A 16,531-nucleotide genomic window follows, 5' to 3' on the forward strand; every position below is an offset into this window, starting at 1 on the left:
TGAATCAAGGTTTCTCCAGCTGGAGAAGGCAGTCTGGATCCACCCTTTATGCTTAGCAGAGAGGTCAACTTTACAAGGTCCCAAACAGTAAGAAGTATGAAAGCTGTTTAACCAAAATGGTTATCTAAGAATGTTATCTAAACAATGATGAAGTGGAAGAGCATTCAAGAGGAATAAGAGCTGGGGTCGGCCAAATTTTTGTGGCTTCCACCGGTTCACGGTTCTGCAGACGCCATGGTGGGCTGGAGCGAGTGCGCACACACGCGCAAACGGTATTTTGGGCACTCCTTCCAGCGTGGAGGAGGCGTGCACAGCTTCCCATTGGCTGCAGGAGCTTCCTGCAGCCAATGGAAAGCTGGCCAGTGTCGCGGAAGGCAGTCCCCGCTCTGCTCTGCGCCGGTTTAGTGTGGTGCATGGGAGCCGACTGAGCAGGTCGCGGGGGTCCATGGGCAGATTAAACGACCCCCATGGGCCACTTGTAGCCCAAGGGCCTTAGGTTGCCGACCCCTGAATAAGAGCAATAGCAATCTAGCGTGGTTTGCTCAGGAGTAATTCCACTGGTATTGCTGAAACATGGCCTTGCAGATCAAATGGCTTACTGTTTATAAGTTGGCAAAAAAAAGGGGGGGTTTAAAAAAACTGCACGGGCTGCATGGTGATGGGATCACAGGTTTCATAAGAAGTTTTAAATGCACAAGTAGATGACACAATTTTATATACACTTAAGGGAATTTTGTTCAAGGCAGAACTCTGATGTTCCCATTCTAACCCTATTATTTCAGGCTAACTTCCATTTAAATGGAGGTGCTTAAGGGGTGCTCATTAACTGAATTTACTTCCAAGCTTTTTATCAGTAAGTTATATTTATGCCTTTGCCCAATAATGCTCCTAATGGTCTGGCCCAACTCACACTTGGGGAGCCTGCAGCAATGTTCATTCAGCTGAAGTCAAGTAACTGCGGTTAAAACATTGAAATGTACAATTCTATCTATGCTTCTGGTGCTGTCCATTTACATTAAGACAGTGAAGACAAATTGCCTTTACAGCACATGAACAGCAGCCTGCCTATTTTGCCAGCAAAAAAAGAAGAAGCCTTTTTATGAATTACTGGGAGTGTAAGATTACTGTAAGCCACCATAAGGTGAGGTTGTGAAAGTTCACTAGATGTTTCCTGTGATGTCTATGAGTCATCTAAAAGTTCCACAATAAATCAAACTGAAAAATGTAGGAAAATTAATTCCATTTAAACTCACAGAGTCCAGTATTCACACCTGCCAAATTAAAAAGGTATGAATTCCCATCATATGACATTTTGCTTTTTATTCTTTCACAGCATGAACGATTGGATCTTTAGCTGGAGCATGACCTTCTCATGCAATAACCGTGAAAAGAGTCCAGTTCGAAGTACATTGGAATTCTATTCCAGTACGCCTAGTTACCTTGGGGATGTTGGCAGTGACTTGCCCTCTGATCTCTGTGTTTCTAGAAGCTGCTGGAGTTGGTTCTGTAATGTCACACGTTCTACCGTCTGCCTATAAGGAAATATTAAATTGTTAAGCCCACTTCTTCCTTGAAAGAAAAGCCGTTAGTGGATGCGGCAAGAGAGAAATTATAGTTTTCACTCAACATCACTTTGAGGCGAAAGCCTCTGTACATTTATAATTTAAGAGTTGCACACACAGAGTGCATACAAATACTAAAATGCACAAAGGAGGTCTCTGTTCCACAAATTGCTTCTAATCCCTGTGGAAACGCTGTGATCACTCTATTGTACCTTCTGAAAGCTGCCTGCCTTGTATACATTATTTATTGCTGGTAGTGAATCTGGTGTAAGTGGCAAGATTAGAATCCTAAGAAGCGGTTGCCGGAGCTGTGGGACCCACAACAATTAGCTTACCTGTGTCCAATTAAAACTGAACTCTCAGCAAACTTGAAATTAGTTCAATCTTGCCTGTGACTGGGGAGGAAAATTGGCTCAAGTTGCCTCCCAAAGTTTCTTGTGAAAAGCGCTAGCTGCTTGGTAGAGCAAATGACACCATACAAAAGTTAAGGATAGCTGAGGGTTGTGGATCAGAGCTAAATGGAGCAGAGCAGTATATTTTATAATGGAGGATGGAGTGCACGGATACCACTAAGGTTGCAGGTTCGACCCCTGTAAGAGACAGCTGCATATCAGTGCATTGAAGGGGGTTGGACTAGATCATGCTTTTTCAAACTTGGATCTCCAACTGCTGTTGGACTACAACTCCCATCATTCCTCAGCTCAGCAGGGCCCCCAGGGGTCAGGGATGATGGGAATTGTAGTCCAAAAACAGCTGGAGACCCAGGTTTGGGAAGCCGTGGACTAGACGATCCACAGGGTTCCTTCCAACTCTGTAATTCTACGATTGTGTAGAATGCATTTGCACTTTTAAATGGGTTCTCTTCTATTATTCCACATGATTAATGTTTGCAATGACTCATTCATACTTTCTTAAATAATAAAAACAATCAAATAAAAATGATATCAATTAAAAAACTAACGTGTGCTGAGGCTAGATTTTCATTTGGTGGTTTAGATGGTTCACTCAAGCTTCGGTGAGTCCCAATGTAGATCTACTTCAGTCAAAGCCACTTGAGGAGACAGAGCAGTGTAGCCAAAGATAAATTGCCTGGGTTTTCATCCTGGCAGATGGAAAGCCATCTAAACAGAATCCAACCTATGCTCACTTGTCTGCTTTATCTCACCTCTCTCTACCTGTTTTAACTGCACCAGAGATTCCAGCAACATCTCAAGGGCACCACAGTGGCTTCCTGAACTATAATTTTGCTGGACAGGTAGTAAATGAGGTGGTTGATTGCAATAACTCAACGCAAATGCATTGGTTCCCAGTACGTTTCCGAGAACAATTCAAAGTGTTGGTGCTGACCTTTAAAGCCCTAAACGACCTCGGTCCTGTATACTTGAAGGAGCGTCTCCACCCCCATCGTTCAGCCCAGATGCTAAGGTCCAGCGCTGAGGCCTCCTGGCAGTTCCCTCCCTGTGAGAAGTGAGGTTACGGGGAACCAGACAGAGGGCCTTCTCGGTAGTGGCGCCGGCCCTGTGGAACGCCCTCCCATCAGATGTCAAGGAAATAAGGAGCTATCCTATTTTTAAAAGACATCTGGAGGCAGCCCTGTTTAGGGAAGTTTTTAATATTTAATGCTGTATTGTTTTTAACACTTCATTGAAAGCCACCCAGAGTGGCTGGGGAAACTCAGCCAGATGGGCGGGATATAAATAATAAATTATTATTATTATTATTATTATTATTATTACACCACAGCCACATTCAGAAATACCACTCAGGCATTGATACAAAGTAAAGGGGCCATGCTGACTAGCTCTGCCCTGATGCCATCCATTGTAGCTTGCCCCACTTCTTGGCTTCCACACATGCAGGACAACATCTGCACCAGGGAAGCCTTTGGCAAAAGCTCTTTTGACCACCAGATCCTGCGGCACAGAATGCGTATGATGTACAAGCTTTGCTTGCAGAGATCATTCTAGGGGGCAAAGAAACCAGGAGAAGGCTGTTGTCTGATTATGTGCTTCCCCAGAAGTTGGACTGGGTTTAAGTCAGCAGGTCTCGTCTTACTAGTTAATTTCTGTATCATGGGAAAACAAACATGTACGTTGCCACTTGAGAATTGTGATGAATTCAGTCTGTTGCAAGTTCAGGGTTTTGGAAAGCCTCTGCTTTCATCAGCTTTCTGTGCTGTGTAACTCACAGAAAAAAAAATATTTATTGGGTTTCTCCTAACAAGTTACAGTGCACACATTTTCCCCAACACTGATATTATCATCTCCATGTAGGGAAAATGTCACAAGGGACACAGCTGTCTCTACATCAGCAGAGGGCAAGCAATCAACAGCTCTTTCCCACCATGAATTCTGCGTCTTCCTTCTCCGTTAAACCCTAGCTAATGTTTACTTTTGTAAGAGTAAATTTCTAAATTTCCCCAGCAGTGATTTCTTTCCCCATTTAAAGCCATGTAGCAATGCTAGCAAGCATGTAAAAACGCATTGTTGCTTTCACTTTCAGAATGACTTCCTTAAAAAAAAATATAGCAGAACAAAACTGACAGCGCAAGTCCAACTGTGGGGTATTTAACTGGATAATTTCCTGGCTCAAAGGACATTAGATTATTAACTCACTTCTCAATTCTAGAGCTTTGGAACTGACAAAGTCGGAGCCAGAAGCCATCCACATGACTTCAGCCTATTTGCAAGGCTGTATTTGCTGTATTCACAAAAAGCAAATGCTCATATTGGCACAGTAAAGGATCTGGAAAATGCAAAAGTATTTTAGGTGGGACACCAATATGCTATTTTGTAGAAACCAGATGCACTTTATAAAGATCTTCCCTTCCTTCAATTTTCCCTCTTCCTTCCTCCTGCCTACATGTTTCCTTACACTATTTTAAAAATCACTCCCACCTTCTGTCAGCATTGGCGTGTAATGCAAAGTTCCAAGATTTTGCAGATTCAGACCACTTATTTCCATTTGTTATTCCTGACTGTTGCTGGTCTACCTGTTTCACTTTCCCTTCATCATTTTCCTTCTCATACTTAGTGCCTTGGCCAGGAACCAGAGCTGCCTCTAATGCAAATCGGTACTCCATAAAGTTCATTTATACGAAACAGCTGGACGTACCTTTACACCGAGTCACACACAAATCACACAGAAAACATCGCACCCTGGATTTGAACAATGTTCAGGGATTGCATTTATAACCATGTTAGAAACACAGTTGTACCTTTGTTGACAAACACTTTGCGACCCAAACGTTTTGGCTCCCGAATGCCGCAAACCTGGAAGTGAGTGTTCCGGTTTGCGAACGTTCTTTGGAACCCAAACGTCCAATGGGGCTTCCGTGGCTTCTGATTGGCTGCAGGAGCTTGGTTTCGGAATGTTTTGGAAGTCAAACGGACTTCTGGAACAGATTCTGTTTGACTTCCGAGTAGTAAAGATTATTTTTCTTGTATTAATATGAACAGTCATCAAAATGTCAGTGCTGCCTTAAAGTTGGACTATTAAGCGGAGGGAGGAAAGTCACCCTGTTTGTCTATGTAAATAAGATCCAGGTGCTCTTAGAGGAAACTGGTTTTCTCGATTCATATCAATCAGAGTTTAGGCCCTATTTTGGCACAGAAACTGCTTTGGTCACCCTGTATGTTGACCTATGTTGAGACAGAAACTGGGGGGGAATGTGTCCTTGTTAATTCTCCTTGACTTCTCAGTGGCTTTCAATGCCTTCAGGAGCTAGGGGTGGGTGGCACCATTTTTTGGTAGTTCAGGTCCTACTTGGATAGTCGTTTCTGGAGGGTGGTGCTTAAAAAGTGCTCTTTGGCTCTGTGGAGCATTCAGTGTGGGGTTCCTCAGTTTTATACCCCATGCTGTTTAACATCTACAGGGAACAGTTGAGTGGGGTCATCCAGAGTTGTGGAGTATGTTGTCAGCAGTATGCTGACGACACACATCCTTTACATCTACAGGTGAGAAAGTGGATGTGCTGGACCATTGTCCTTCCTTAGTAATGGACTGAATGAGAGCCAATAAACTGAAGCTCAATCCAGAGAAGATTGAGGCACCAGTAGTGGGCGGTTCCCCAGACCAGTTGGATAGGAGGCTGCGTGCTCTTGATGGGAATACACTCCTTCTGAAGGAGTGGGTATGCAGCTTGAGGGTACTTTTGGATCCCCTGCTGTTGCTTGAGACTCAGGTGGCCTCAGTAGCATGGATTGCCTTCCATCAGCCCAGCTGCACCCCTATCTGGACAGGGATAGCTTAACTTCTGTTGTTTATGTTTTGGAAACCTCTAGGTTAGATTACTGCAATGCGTTCTCTGTAGGGCTATCTTGAAGATGGTTCAGAAACTTCAGCTGGTGCCGAATTCAGCGGCCAGATTGCTCAAAGGGACAAGATGGTTTGAGTTTATGATGCCAATCCTGGTCTGACTGCACTGGCTGCCAATTAGTTTCTGGGCCCAATTCAAAGTGCTGTGGGTTTTTTTGACCCATAAAGTCTTAAACAGCTCAGGACCATCATACATACCTTTAGGTTCCAGGCAAAAACATTTTCCTCCTCCCAGGCCTCTAGCTAATTAAACAATCTACGGCCTTTTAAATTGGGAGCAGGGGGTTGTTGTTCTTGCAATTATTATGGTATGTGTTTTTGTATATTTTTTATATTGCAAAGCACCCTGTGATTTTCAGAGGAAGGGTGGCGTAGACATTGGAAAAATAAGTAAATAATTTATCCAGGACCAGTGCTATTCTCCTTTTTGACAGCAGCCTTTTTGCTCTGGCTGGGATGCCTCCGCTTCTTGTTTGCCTAGTTGCAGCCGCTACATTAGCCGTTGGAAGTGCCTGCTGGTCTAAACTGCTTCTTTAGAAAAGAGCACAGCTGGACATGTGAAAACCAGCCCATGCCAATTCAGTGTGTGAGAAAAGAACCTCTGGGTCTCTTACATTTAGCACTTAGCTACTGTTCCGTCTGAATGTTGGGAGTGCGATGCCAGACCCTCGAGAAAAAGCTTTTACAATCAGAACAATAGGCAAGTGGTTAGTCATGAACATGTAAATGTTTTACACTTTAATTTTGCACACAGGCAGCGGGATGGCAGATGAAAGGAGAACCACAGACGTTTGATGTATGAATGGATAAAACGGGGGAAATAAAATGAGGCTGCCAATCGTACCACTTACCTGTGAGAAAGCCCCATTGAACTCAAGATCCATTTTAATGTTTATGCAAGGAATGTACTTTCATTATGCCCACCCAGGTGTCACAAGGTGAACATAAGGTCAAGTATAAAGGGGAATATGCAACGCACAGCAAATATGCAGTTGGCTAATGGTTCTCACTGTGTTTCCGCGGTTTATTTTAATGGGGTGCACCTTCTTTTCCAGGGTTTCCCAAACCTTGGGTTTCCAACTTGGGTTTTTAGACTTCAGTTCCCATTATGCCTAACCACTGGTGCTGCGAGCCAGGGAGGATGGGAGTTGTAGACAACTAGGAAGCCAAATTTGGGAAACCCTGTTCTATTCAAATGTTACATTCACCAGCACCTGGACATGTTGACAGAACTTTTTTTTTTTTTAAAAAAAGCAGCTAGAATCCCACTATTATGAATGAAAACTTACTCTTTCAGTTGTTTCGTTAACTTCACAACCTGGGATGCCAACGACATGCACGTCTCCACCACAACCAGGTAACGTGAGCACATGGTGTGTCCCTGGCGCTCAGCACTTTGGGAAGGTTTTTCTCCAGCATGGTTTTGCATAGTGACATTTGCTCCATATTCAACCAGAGTCTAAAATATATACATGTATAGGTCTATTAGCAGGAACAGTAACCTTCAGAGGCACTAGGTTCATCATAGGAAGAAGGGAAGTTCCACTCCCATGATATATGGTAACAGGGACCAGACTAGATGGGTTTTAAAAAGGGCTATGCATAACACTGGCAGCCAAGACATGTGAAATACTGGGGAAGACGAGATGCTCTGATTAAAAGAATGGTATATTAAGCTTTGGGACTGAGAGAAGCTGAATCAAATTACCTCGTATATAAGGGAAAAGAAATATAAATAGATTTGAGGAAGAATAGAAGTCTTTTTCACACGCAAAACCGAGTACTAAAACTGGCAAACCTTTTCCTATTTTACAAGCAGTGAGTAGTTTGTTGTAAATATATTGTTGGTCTGATTGTGAACTTGCAAATTTTGTATACTTACATTTATGGACAACATTTATAGTTATTAAATCAATTTTTTAAGGAAATTATGGACCTGTGCTGAAATGTTATTGATTATATGACTGTCTATATGTATACATTTCAAATAATATATTTTTTAGGATTATACAAATTAATTGATGAGGATTTTGGGGACATGGCAGTTGCTGTGGGATCAGCAGTCAAATCCTGCTACTGCCAGCCAGAGGGCTGGACTGATTCCTACATTTCATTTCTCCGCCACCACAAACCCTTACTTAATGCAGTGTACAAATGGGCTGAAATTATGCTATCCTAATTAGCAGTCATATCAGATTTTGATTCTGTGCTAGTTCAGATGGTTTGCTCATGTGATAAGCTCAGGACTCGATAAATATGGTGCCACTGTAGATACTGCAACTAAATTATTAATTATGCAATGAAATATCTGGAGTGCAATCTGCTCTGTGGGTAGCTTTAAAAATTCCAAAAACATAATCTTTCAGAATTTGGGATCCATGGAAACTTGATCACCTGAAGGTGTTTGTTTTCTTAAAGTGTAATAGACTCTGAGCTGCCTGCATGAGCAGTGCAGATAGTCAATCAACAAAAATATATTATATTTTCCCTCCTGTGCTTTGCAATTTCTGTTCATAATTAGATGACTAAGGTTTTGCTGCCGTGTTTGTCTGGTGCCACTATTATTATGGGTTACAGAATTGCAGAATAAACAATGGGTAGGTGGTTAAGACGAAATTAAAGATCTCAAATGTCACCACATTCCTGGAACATTTTTGGATCCTCCCAAATGCAGAGGGGAGAGAATATGCAAAAGTGTCTCCCTCACATATCCTGTAAAACTGTCCAAAGTATGAAGCCACACTCATATTTCCCCTGTAGAGGAATGTGTGAGTTCTCCCTGCATCTACAGCAGGGCCTGGAAACCTCCAGGCCCCTGGACTCTCTCCAAGTCACATCCCCTCTTCAGAGACTACACATTTTGCAGGCTCTGCTCCACGCCCTCCTTATTTGATTGGGGGGAATGTGTCTCTGAATTGTGATTACGCCTCTTCATGCCTGGGTGGAGGTCTGTGTGCATCTCCAAATGACAGGGGGGCTACAGACGGAAGGAGGAATCAGTGAAAATCATGCCCTCCCCCCATTCAATGTGCTTATATGATGTATGCATCTCTTAAAAGTACAATGAATGATGTCACAGCCACCCAGGTGGGTCCCAGCTCACGAGAGACCTTACTCCGTAGTAGTTTACTTACAGGAAAAGTTTATTGAAGATAATTGCTTCTTTCACAGTTCAGCATTGTGGCTGTACGTCTGTCACGTTAGACCGCCGAAGTCCCCCTCTGACTCCTCCCCTCCTCCACACCAACTTAATAGCCTGGCTCTAGACCACCTCTTCCTCTCCTTTCTTTTCCGCAGGGTCTTTCTGCCCCCCTGGGTTCTCTCTTTCCGGGATTCGCCTGAGGCTGAATCCTCTGCCGCCTCCTGCCCCCTCCTTCTGGCTTTGGGGCCGGGCTCCTCCTCTGAGCTTTCCCCACTTCCGCGCGCCTCTATGTTTGAACTTGGCGCGCGTACGTTGCTTTTGACCTTTCCTTCGTCCTCTATACTGCCCCCTGTTCCACTCTCTACCCTTTCCGGCTGAACACCTTGCTCCAACCCCCTCTCTCTGTTTTCTCCTGTTCCTCCTCCCTCCGAGAGGCTGACAACTCCACCCCCTTTACTCCGTTCCGGCTGAGACCCCTCTGACAGCGTCTGTGCTTCACTGGGCTTTCTCCCCTCCTTCCCTGACTTTTCACAGCTTCTCTCTTCTCCTGCTTTTCGCCTGATCATGCTAGCTCCCTTTTGGGAATCCTCTGACTCACTGCTTAGGCTCATAGATTCCCTTCGAATTCCGTCATCTTCTTCCTCGTCTCTCTCTCCCTCCTCCCACTCGCTTTCCGTCTCCTCTGCCATCTCCTCACTTCTCCCAGAAACCCTGACATCCATCCCCCCCTCGAAGCCCCCCCTTCCCCCCTCCCGGTCGCTGGGTGCAGGTTGAGGGAAATGTGGTTCTTCCTGGGTCGGTTCAGGATACCGGGTGTCCACGTCAATCTTCTCCTCTGGCAGCTCCGTATACGTGTGTTCGAACTCGGGTTCCCCCCCTGAAGGCATCACAGTCTCTTCCTCCCTCACTGCTTCTCCTGGCGCTGCCTGCCAAGGACCTATCATCCACCTCTGACTCCATACCTCCCTTGGCTGATCCACCCACCAATAAGGGTTTGTCTCTCCCCCCCCCAGGCGGGGATCCCTGGTCGGGCTTGTTTTGGGCGTAGAGCCCTCGGGCGAGGAGAAACCCCCGAACGTGCTGCCCGACAAAGTGGGCGTGAAAAGCCAATCATCAAAATACTCCTCGGGCATGGGTTTGTGCGGAAAAATTGCATGAAACTCCTCCTTCAACAGGGGTTCGTCCAAAGCGTAACCCGGCACCCAGCTATTTGCAGAGACTGGAGTGCCTTCCCTGGCGAGAAAATATTCAACTCCCTCCTCCCCCCATCGTGAATCCAGTATCTCTGTGACCTCATTAAGAGGTTCTGGTCTTGGCGACTCCCCTCTCTCAGGCGCCCTTCTACGTGGCTCTGGAGGTGCTCCTGACTCTTGAAACCTGTGTGGGGCTTTGTAGGGAGTGAGCACCGACCTATGAAAGACCGGGTGCACCCTGGAGCCCTCCGGAAGGGCTAGGCGAAAAGCCACCGGATTGATCTTAGCCTCAACTTGATATGGTCCTAGCTGCCTGTGTTCTAACTTCTTTTTGGCCAACGACCTGGCCGGCATCGCGTGGGCTGCTAACCATACCCAGTCCCCAACCTGAATGTCTTCCCCCGCCCTTCTGTGTTTGTCGGCTTGCACCTTATACGCCTGCTTTGCCAGCTCCAAATGTCTCCGCAGCTCCTCGTGCACCTCTTGTAACTCCGCTGCAAACTGGTCGGCATTTTGAGGTCCCCCCCCTTCAGGTGCTGTAAAGCTCGGGAAGGTTCTGGGATGACGTCCATAGTTCGCGAAGAAAGGCGTCACCCCGGTGGATGCGTGCTTCGTGTTGTTGTAGGCGAACTCAGCCATCGGCAGGTAGTCCACCCACGCCGCGGGTCGCTGGTTGGCGTAACACCGTAGGTACTGCTGCATGATCGCGTTGACCCTCTCCGCTTGACCGTTGGTCTGTGGATGCCTCGCCGACGTCAGGTTGATCTTGACGTGCAAGATACCCAGAAGCTTCCGCCAGAAAGTGGAAACAAATTGGCGCCCCCTGTCGGACAAGACGGACTGCGGTAGTCCATGCACTCTGAAGACGTGATCGATGAAGAGCTTTGCGGTCTGTTCTGCCGTCGCCACCTTGGCACAAGGAATGAAGTGCGCCATCTTGGTGAACAAGTCCACAACCACTAACACCGCCGTCTTACCTCTGGAGCTGGGCAGGTCTGTAACAAAGTCCAACGCTACCCTCTCCCACGGTTGCTGCGGTGTCTCCAGCGGTTCTAACAATCCCGCCTGCTTCTGATGCACTGGTTTGGACCTCTGGCAGATATCGCACCTGGCTACGTAGTCCGCCACCTCTCCTCTCATCTGGGGCCACCAAAAGTCCCTTGCCACCAACTCCATCGTCTTCTCTTTGCCGAAATGGCCCGCACTCGGGGCATCGTGCAATTGTTGCAAAACCGTGGCGCGAAGCTCGTCGGTGGGCACGTAAAGGGCGCCCTTGCGAGTCAAAAGTCCATCCTGCAACTGAAACTCATTGTTGTCAGGCGACCCTCTGCGGAGCTCCTCCATCTTGGATTGTGCAAACTGATCCTCTTGCAGCGCGCGTCGCACCGCGTCCAGGTCGACTGCGATGGTAGCGCACGTCCACGCCTGCGGTGCGAAAATGTACTTCGCTGCGATTGGAGCTACTTCCTCCAGGTATTGAGGCTTTCGGGACAGCGCGTCTGCTATAACATTGGAGTCTCCAGGGATGTATTCGATTTTGAAATCGAAATCCGCAAAGAATTCCGCCCAGCGCATGTGTCGTTGGGTTTGCAATTTAGCCGTCCGCCAATACTCCAAGTTCTTGTGATCCGTGCGGACCTGCACCGTGTGCTTGGCTCCTATCAAGAAGTGTCGCCACGCTTTGAAAGCTGCATGAATGGCCAACAACTCCCTGTCCCATATGGTGTAGTTGCGCTCCGTCTTGCTGAGCTTCCGGGAGTAGAATGCACCCGGTCTCCAGTTGCCTTGCGAATCCTCTTGCAAGAGGACGGCCCCAACTGCTCTGTCTGATGCATCTGTCTCTACCCGCATGGGCCTGCCAGGATTCACGTGCAGCAGCTGCTCCTCGGAGGCGAAAAGGCTTTTAAGCTTCCGAAAGGATCGCTCTGCTTGTTCGGTCCAGACGAACTTCTTCTTCTTGGAACTGAGGGTGTCAGTGATTGCCGCCGTCGCGTTTGCAAAACCTTTAATAAACTTGCGATAAAAATTGGCAAAGCCGATGAACCTCTGGACCTCCTTCCGATTTCGAGGGCTTTTCCAGTCCAACAGCGCTTGGACTTTAGTCTTGTCCATGGCCAGTCCCTCGTCGGACAGCTTGTAGCCAAGGAAATCTACCTCTCTCACATCAAACTGGCACTTCTCCAACTTGGCGTACAGCCTGTGTTCCTTCAGCCTCTGCAGAACTTCCTTCACGTCCTTATCGTGATCCTCTGGCGATTCCGAGAAAATCAGGATATCGTCGAGAAAACAGACACACTTCTTGTAGAGGAGACCTGCCAGGACGTGATGCATGAATGCTTGGAAAACATGGCTGCCATTTTGTAGACCGAAGGGCATAACTCTGTATTCGTACGTGCCCAAAGGAGTGAACATGGCCGTCTTCCACTCGTCGCCCTTCCTGATGCGGATGAGGTTGTAAGCTCCACGTAAATCCAGCTTGGTAAAAATCTTCCCCCTCCTGACTGTAGCCAAAAGGTCGTCAATTTTGGGCATGGGGAAGGCCTTGGGCTTAGTTAGTCTGTTTATGAACCGGTAGTCCACAATGAGCCTCTTCTGGGGCGTGTCTTTCTTTTTCACAAAGAAAACAGGACTGCCTCCCGCTGCTTTAGATTCCTGGATGAATCCGCGCTTGAGGTTGTGTTCTATGAACTCCCGAAGCTCTTGCAGCTCGTCTTCCGACATGGAGTACAGCTTGGCAGTTGGCAACTGCGCGCCTGGCACTAAGTCAATCGCGCAGTCGTAAGGTCTGTGAGGCGGCAATTTGTCAGCTTCCTTTTCGCAGAAAACCTCCAAGAACTCCGCGTACTTGTGAGGAACCGCTTGCACCATACTCAGATGCAGCTGCTGTTCGGCTTCTCCTCCTTGATCGGTTTGGATGCAATTCTGGGCGCAATACGATGAACAAAAGGTGATCTGCCTCTGGTACCAAGCAACCGCGGGACTGTGCCTGTCCAGCCAACTCATGCCCAACACGATGGGCGTGTCCGATAAGTGGGTGACATTGAAACTAATAAGCTCTCGATGGTCTCCAATTTGCATCATCATGGGAGGGGTTTGCTGCACCACTTGCCCCCCCAGCAACTTCCTGCCGTCTACCGTGACCACGTTCAGAGGCGTCGTTGCAGGCAGGAGCGCTATGTTATGCTGCTTGACGAACTGTAATCCCACGAAATCGGCGTTGCTTCCCGAATCGATGGTTGTTGGAACCTCGAGAAGTCGCCCATCAGGCAGCTGGAGTGTTGCTGTGAGTAAAACTGCTGGTTTGGGAGGTAAAGGGTCCATGCGCTGCAAGGATGCTGGGGACTTCTCTACAGATCCGCCTGGCTGAGCCCCAGTAGCTCTGCTTCCAGCCAGGCACTGCAGTTTCCCTGAAGCTGCTCCTCTGATTGCACCTCTGCTGTCACAGTTGCTAGTGCTGCAGTGTGCTTCTGGAGCCTCTGGGGGCACTCTTTCGCCATATGGTGTGCACTGTCGCAGATGTAACACTTCCTGGTCCCTCTAGGAGGCTTCGCTTTGGCTGCAGCAGGGATGGGGCTCTGGGATGGCTTTTGAGCCCTAGCACCACCAATCTCCATTGGCTCTTCGCCTTCCTTCCCCATTGGTGAGGGGTGCGCACGGCTGAAATCCCTGTGCACAAAAGGGAGAGCTTTTGCTTGCGCGCGCGCTTGGGGCCCCCCCTCCTCGTGCCACGGACGTCCCTCATGTCGAATTCCTATAGCCAAAGCCCGTTGCACCACGTCTTCCAGAGTCTGGGGTCTGTCCCCCCTTGCGATCTCATCCTTGACGGAGGGGCTCAATCCCTCCCAAAAAAGATCCCTGACCGGTAGACTGTCCTTCGGCCAATCTAAGGCGGTGAGCAATGCAAAAAATTTAGAATGATATTGGCGTACAGTGGCTCTCCCCTGCCTCAGCCCGTGCATCTGCCGGCGCGCAATGTCCTTATCCACAGAGGATTGAAAACAAGCATCCATTGCCTTGATAAACGCATCTGCATTGCGACGGGCTGGTCCATCTTCGCGCCACAGATTGCGTAGCCAAGCCCTGGCCTCCCCATGCAGGTGCGAAACAATAAATCCCACTCTCTCCTCCTCATCTCTAAAATCATGACGGAGTAAATGCAGTGCATACACGACATCTGCCCTGAAGTTGGGATAGTCTTGCAAGTTGCCATTAAAATGCGAAACTAGGGCACCCCCCCTCCTTCCAAGCGCAATGCCCTCCGCTCTGGAGCCCGGGGTCCCCGCCTTGTCCGCATTTTCCCACCTTGCTTGCAAATCCTGGCAGGCTTTCTCCAAGTCAGCATTCTTCTTCTGCGAAGCAATGACTGCCGTTGTGAGAGTGGTAATCTGATCCCGGAGTGCAGCCAGCTGTTCCTCAGCACTCATGGCTGCCCCGTTCGTGAGCTTCGCAAAAAAAAATTTTTGCTTTCAGAGGGAGGGGGACTTTCTGTCACAGCCACCCAGGTGGGTCCCAGCTCACGAGAGACCTTACTCCGTAGTAGTTTACTTACAGGAAAAGTTTATTGAAGATAATTGCTTCTTTCACAGTTCAGCATTGTGGCTGTACGTCTGTCACGTTAGACCGCCGAAGTCCCCCTCTGACTCCTCCCCTCCTCCACACCAACTTAATAGCCTGGCTCTAGACCACCTCTTCCTCTCCTTTCTTTTCCGCAGGGTCTTTCTGCCCCCCTGGGTTCTCTCTTTCCGGGATTCGCCTGAGGCTGAATCCTCTGCCGCCTCCTGCCCCCTCCTTCTGGCTTTGGGGCCGGGCTCCTCCTCTGAGCTTTCCCCACTTCCGCGCGCCTCTATGTTTGAACTTGGCGCGCGTACGTTGCTTTTGACCTTTCCTTCGTCCTCTATACTGCCCCCTGTTCCACTCTCTACCCTTTCCGGCTGAACACCTTGCTCCAACCCCCTCTCTCTGTTTTCTCCTGTTCCTCCTCCCTCCGAGAGGCTGACAACTCCACCCCCTTTACTCCGTTCCGGCTGAGACCCCTCTGACAGCGTCTGTGCTTCACTGGGCTTTCTCCCCTCCTTCCCTGACTTTTCACAGCTTCTCTCTTCTCCTGCTTTTCGCCTGATCATGCTAGCTCCCTTTTGGGAATCCTCTGACTCACTGCTTAGGCTCATAGATTCCCTTCGAATTCCGTCATCTTCTTCCTCGTCTCTCTCTCCCTCCTCCCACTCGCTTTCCGTCTCCTCTGCCATCTCCTCACTTCTCCCAGAAACCCTGACAAATGATATCAACAATGATGCTAAATCACGGTTTAGTGCTATGGGCAAGACCCCAAGCAAAGACTCCAGCTCACACTCCTCCTTCTTATCCCACACGGCTGGGAGATAAACTTCTGCAGTGTTAAGTTTCACTTCCCACAAAATCCTGGATTGTTGTTGCTGCAGAAGCTGCAGTTTGCGTCTTCAGACCTTTTAACCTCCCCCTTAAATAAATTCAAACAAGGCACAAATTTTGGTTTGGTTTTTGGCAGAATTTAGGCCACAACTTTATTGATTACATCAAGTGAGTGGTTGCTCTGGCAGGCTCTGGTTCGACTAGCTCCTTGCACCATGGCAGGTAGCGCTGACCCAGGGCACCAGCATAGGTCAGCCAAGGGTGAACACCTGGAAAAGCGGAAAGCCGGGCTAGGCTAGTCCACCACCCAGATGTCCCCCTGGACTCAGGCACGGGTACAACCCCCTCACAGGGGTTGACCAAACCATCGAGTCCCTGGATTCCTTTAATGGAATACCCTTCACATAGGGATGGCGAGAGTGCTCTCCCATCCCTATCTCCTGAACCAGAGCCTATCCGCAACCTTACAAGTTGTGATGATTTGCTACGTGGCAGGCGAAACCCAAATGGCAACAGCCAATCAGCCAAGTGGGGAAAATTCCTGCCATGCCCCTGTCCCAACGACAGATGACACACTAGCAAGCCCTAAATATAGGGAGAGGTGGGCGGGTGTTCTGATGCACTGGCCCAAAAAAGAAGCTCAGGGTCACGTGCATGGGTTTATATAGGTCCCTTGATCCGTTTGGCTAGCGTCCCATTGGCCTGATTAAACCCAGCATTGAGGGACCTACCAATAGGGTGTTGTGGCTAACCAATCACACCCACCCATAACACAGGGTTTGGCTGCCAGGTCTCACCGCAACACGTGCCCTCTTTGAGGGAGGACGTGATTTATCACAAACTCCAGTCAGTTTCAAGACAAGCCAGCTTCAGGCAGGGGAGGGGTTGCAGCTCAGCAGAGCACATGCTGTTCCTGCCTGGCCTTGCTG

At 48.2% G+C, this 16,531-nt stretch overlaps 1 protein-coding gene across 8 annotated transcripts in view; it reads right to left on the minus strand.

Annotated features, from left to right (window-relative positions):
* Positions 1-16,531, minus strand: part of SNCAIP (synuclein alpha interacting protein) — a 126,606-nt gene that overhangs the window by 12,749 nt on the left and 97,326 nt on the right. For all 8 annotated transcript variants that reach the window (XM_081880390.1, XM_081880393.1, XM_081880389.1 and 5 more), the window contains 2 exons: positions 7,169-7,338; positions 1,440-1,532 (listed from right to left, as the gene is read on the minus strand). In XM_081880390.1, the coding sequence (XP_081736516.1) occupies positions 1,440-1,532; positions 7,169-7,338 (263 nt within the window). The remainder of the gene's footprint in view (positions 1-1,439; positions 1,533-7,168; positions 7,339-16,531) is intronic.

The sequence above is a fragment of the Podarcis erhardii genome (genome assembly GCF_964252035.2).
Source record: "Podarcis erhardii genome assembly, chromosome: 11".
In the NCBI taxonomy this organism is placed as follows: domain Eukaryota; kingdom Metazoa; phylum Chordata; class Lepidosauria; order Squamata; family Lacertidae; genus Podarcis; species Podarcis erhardii.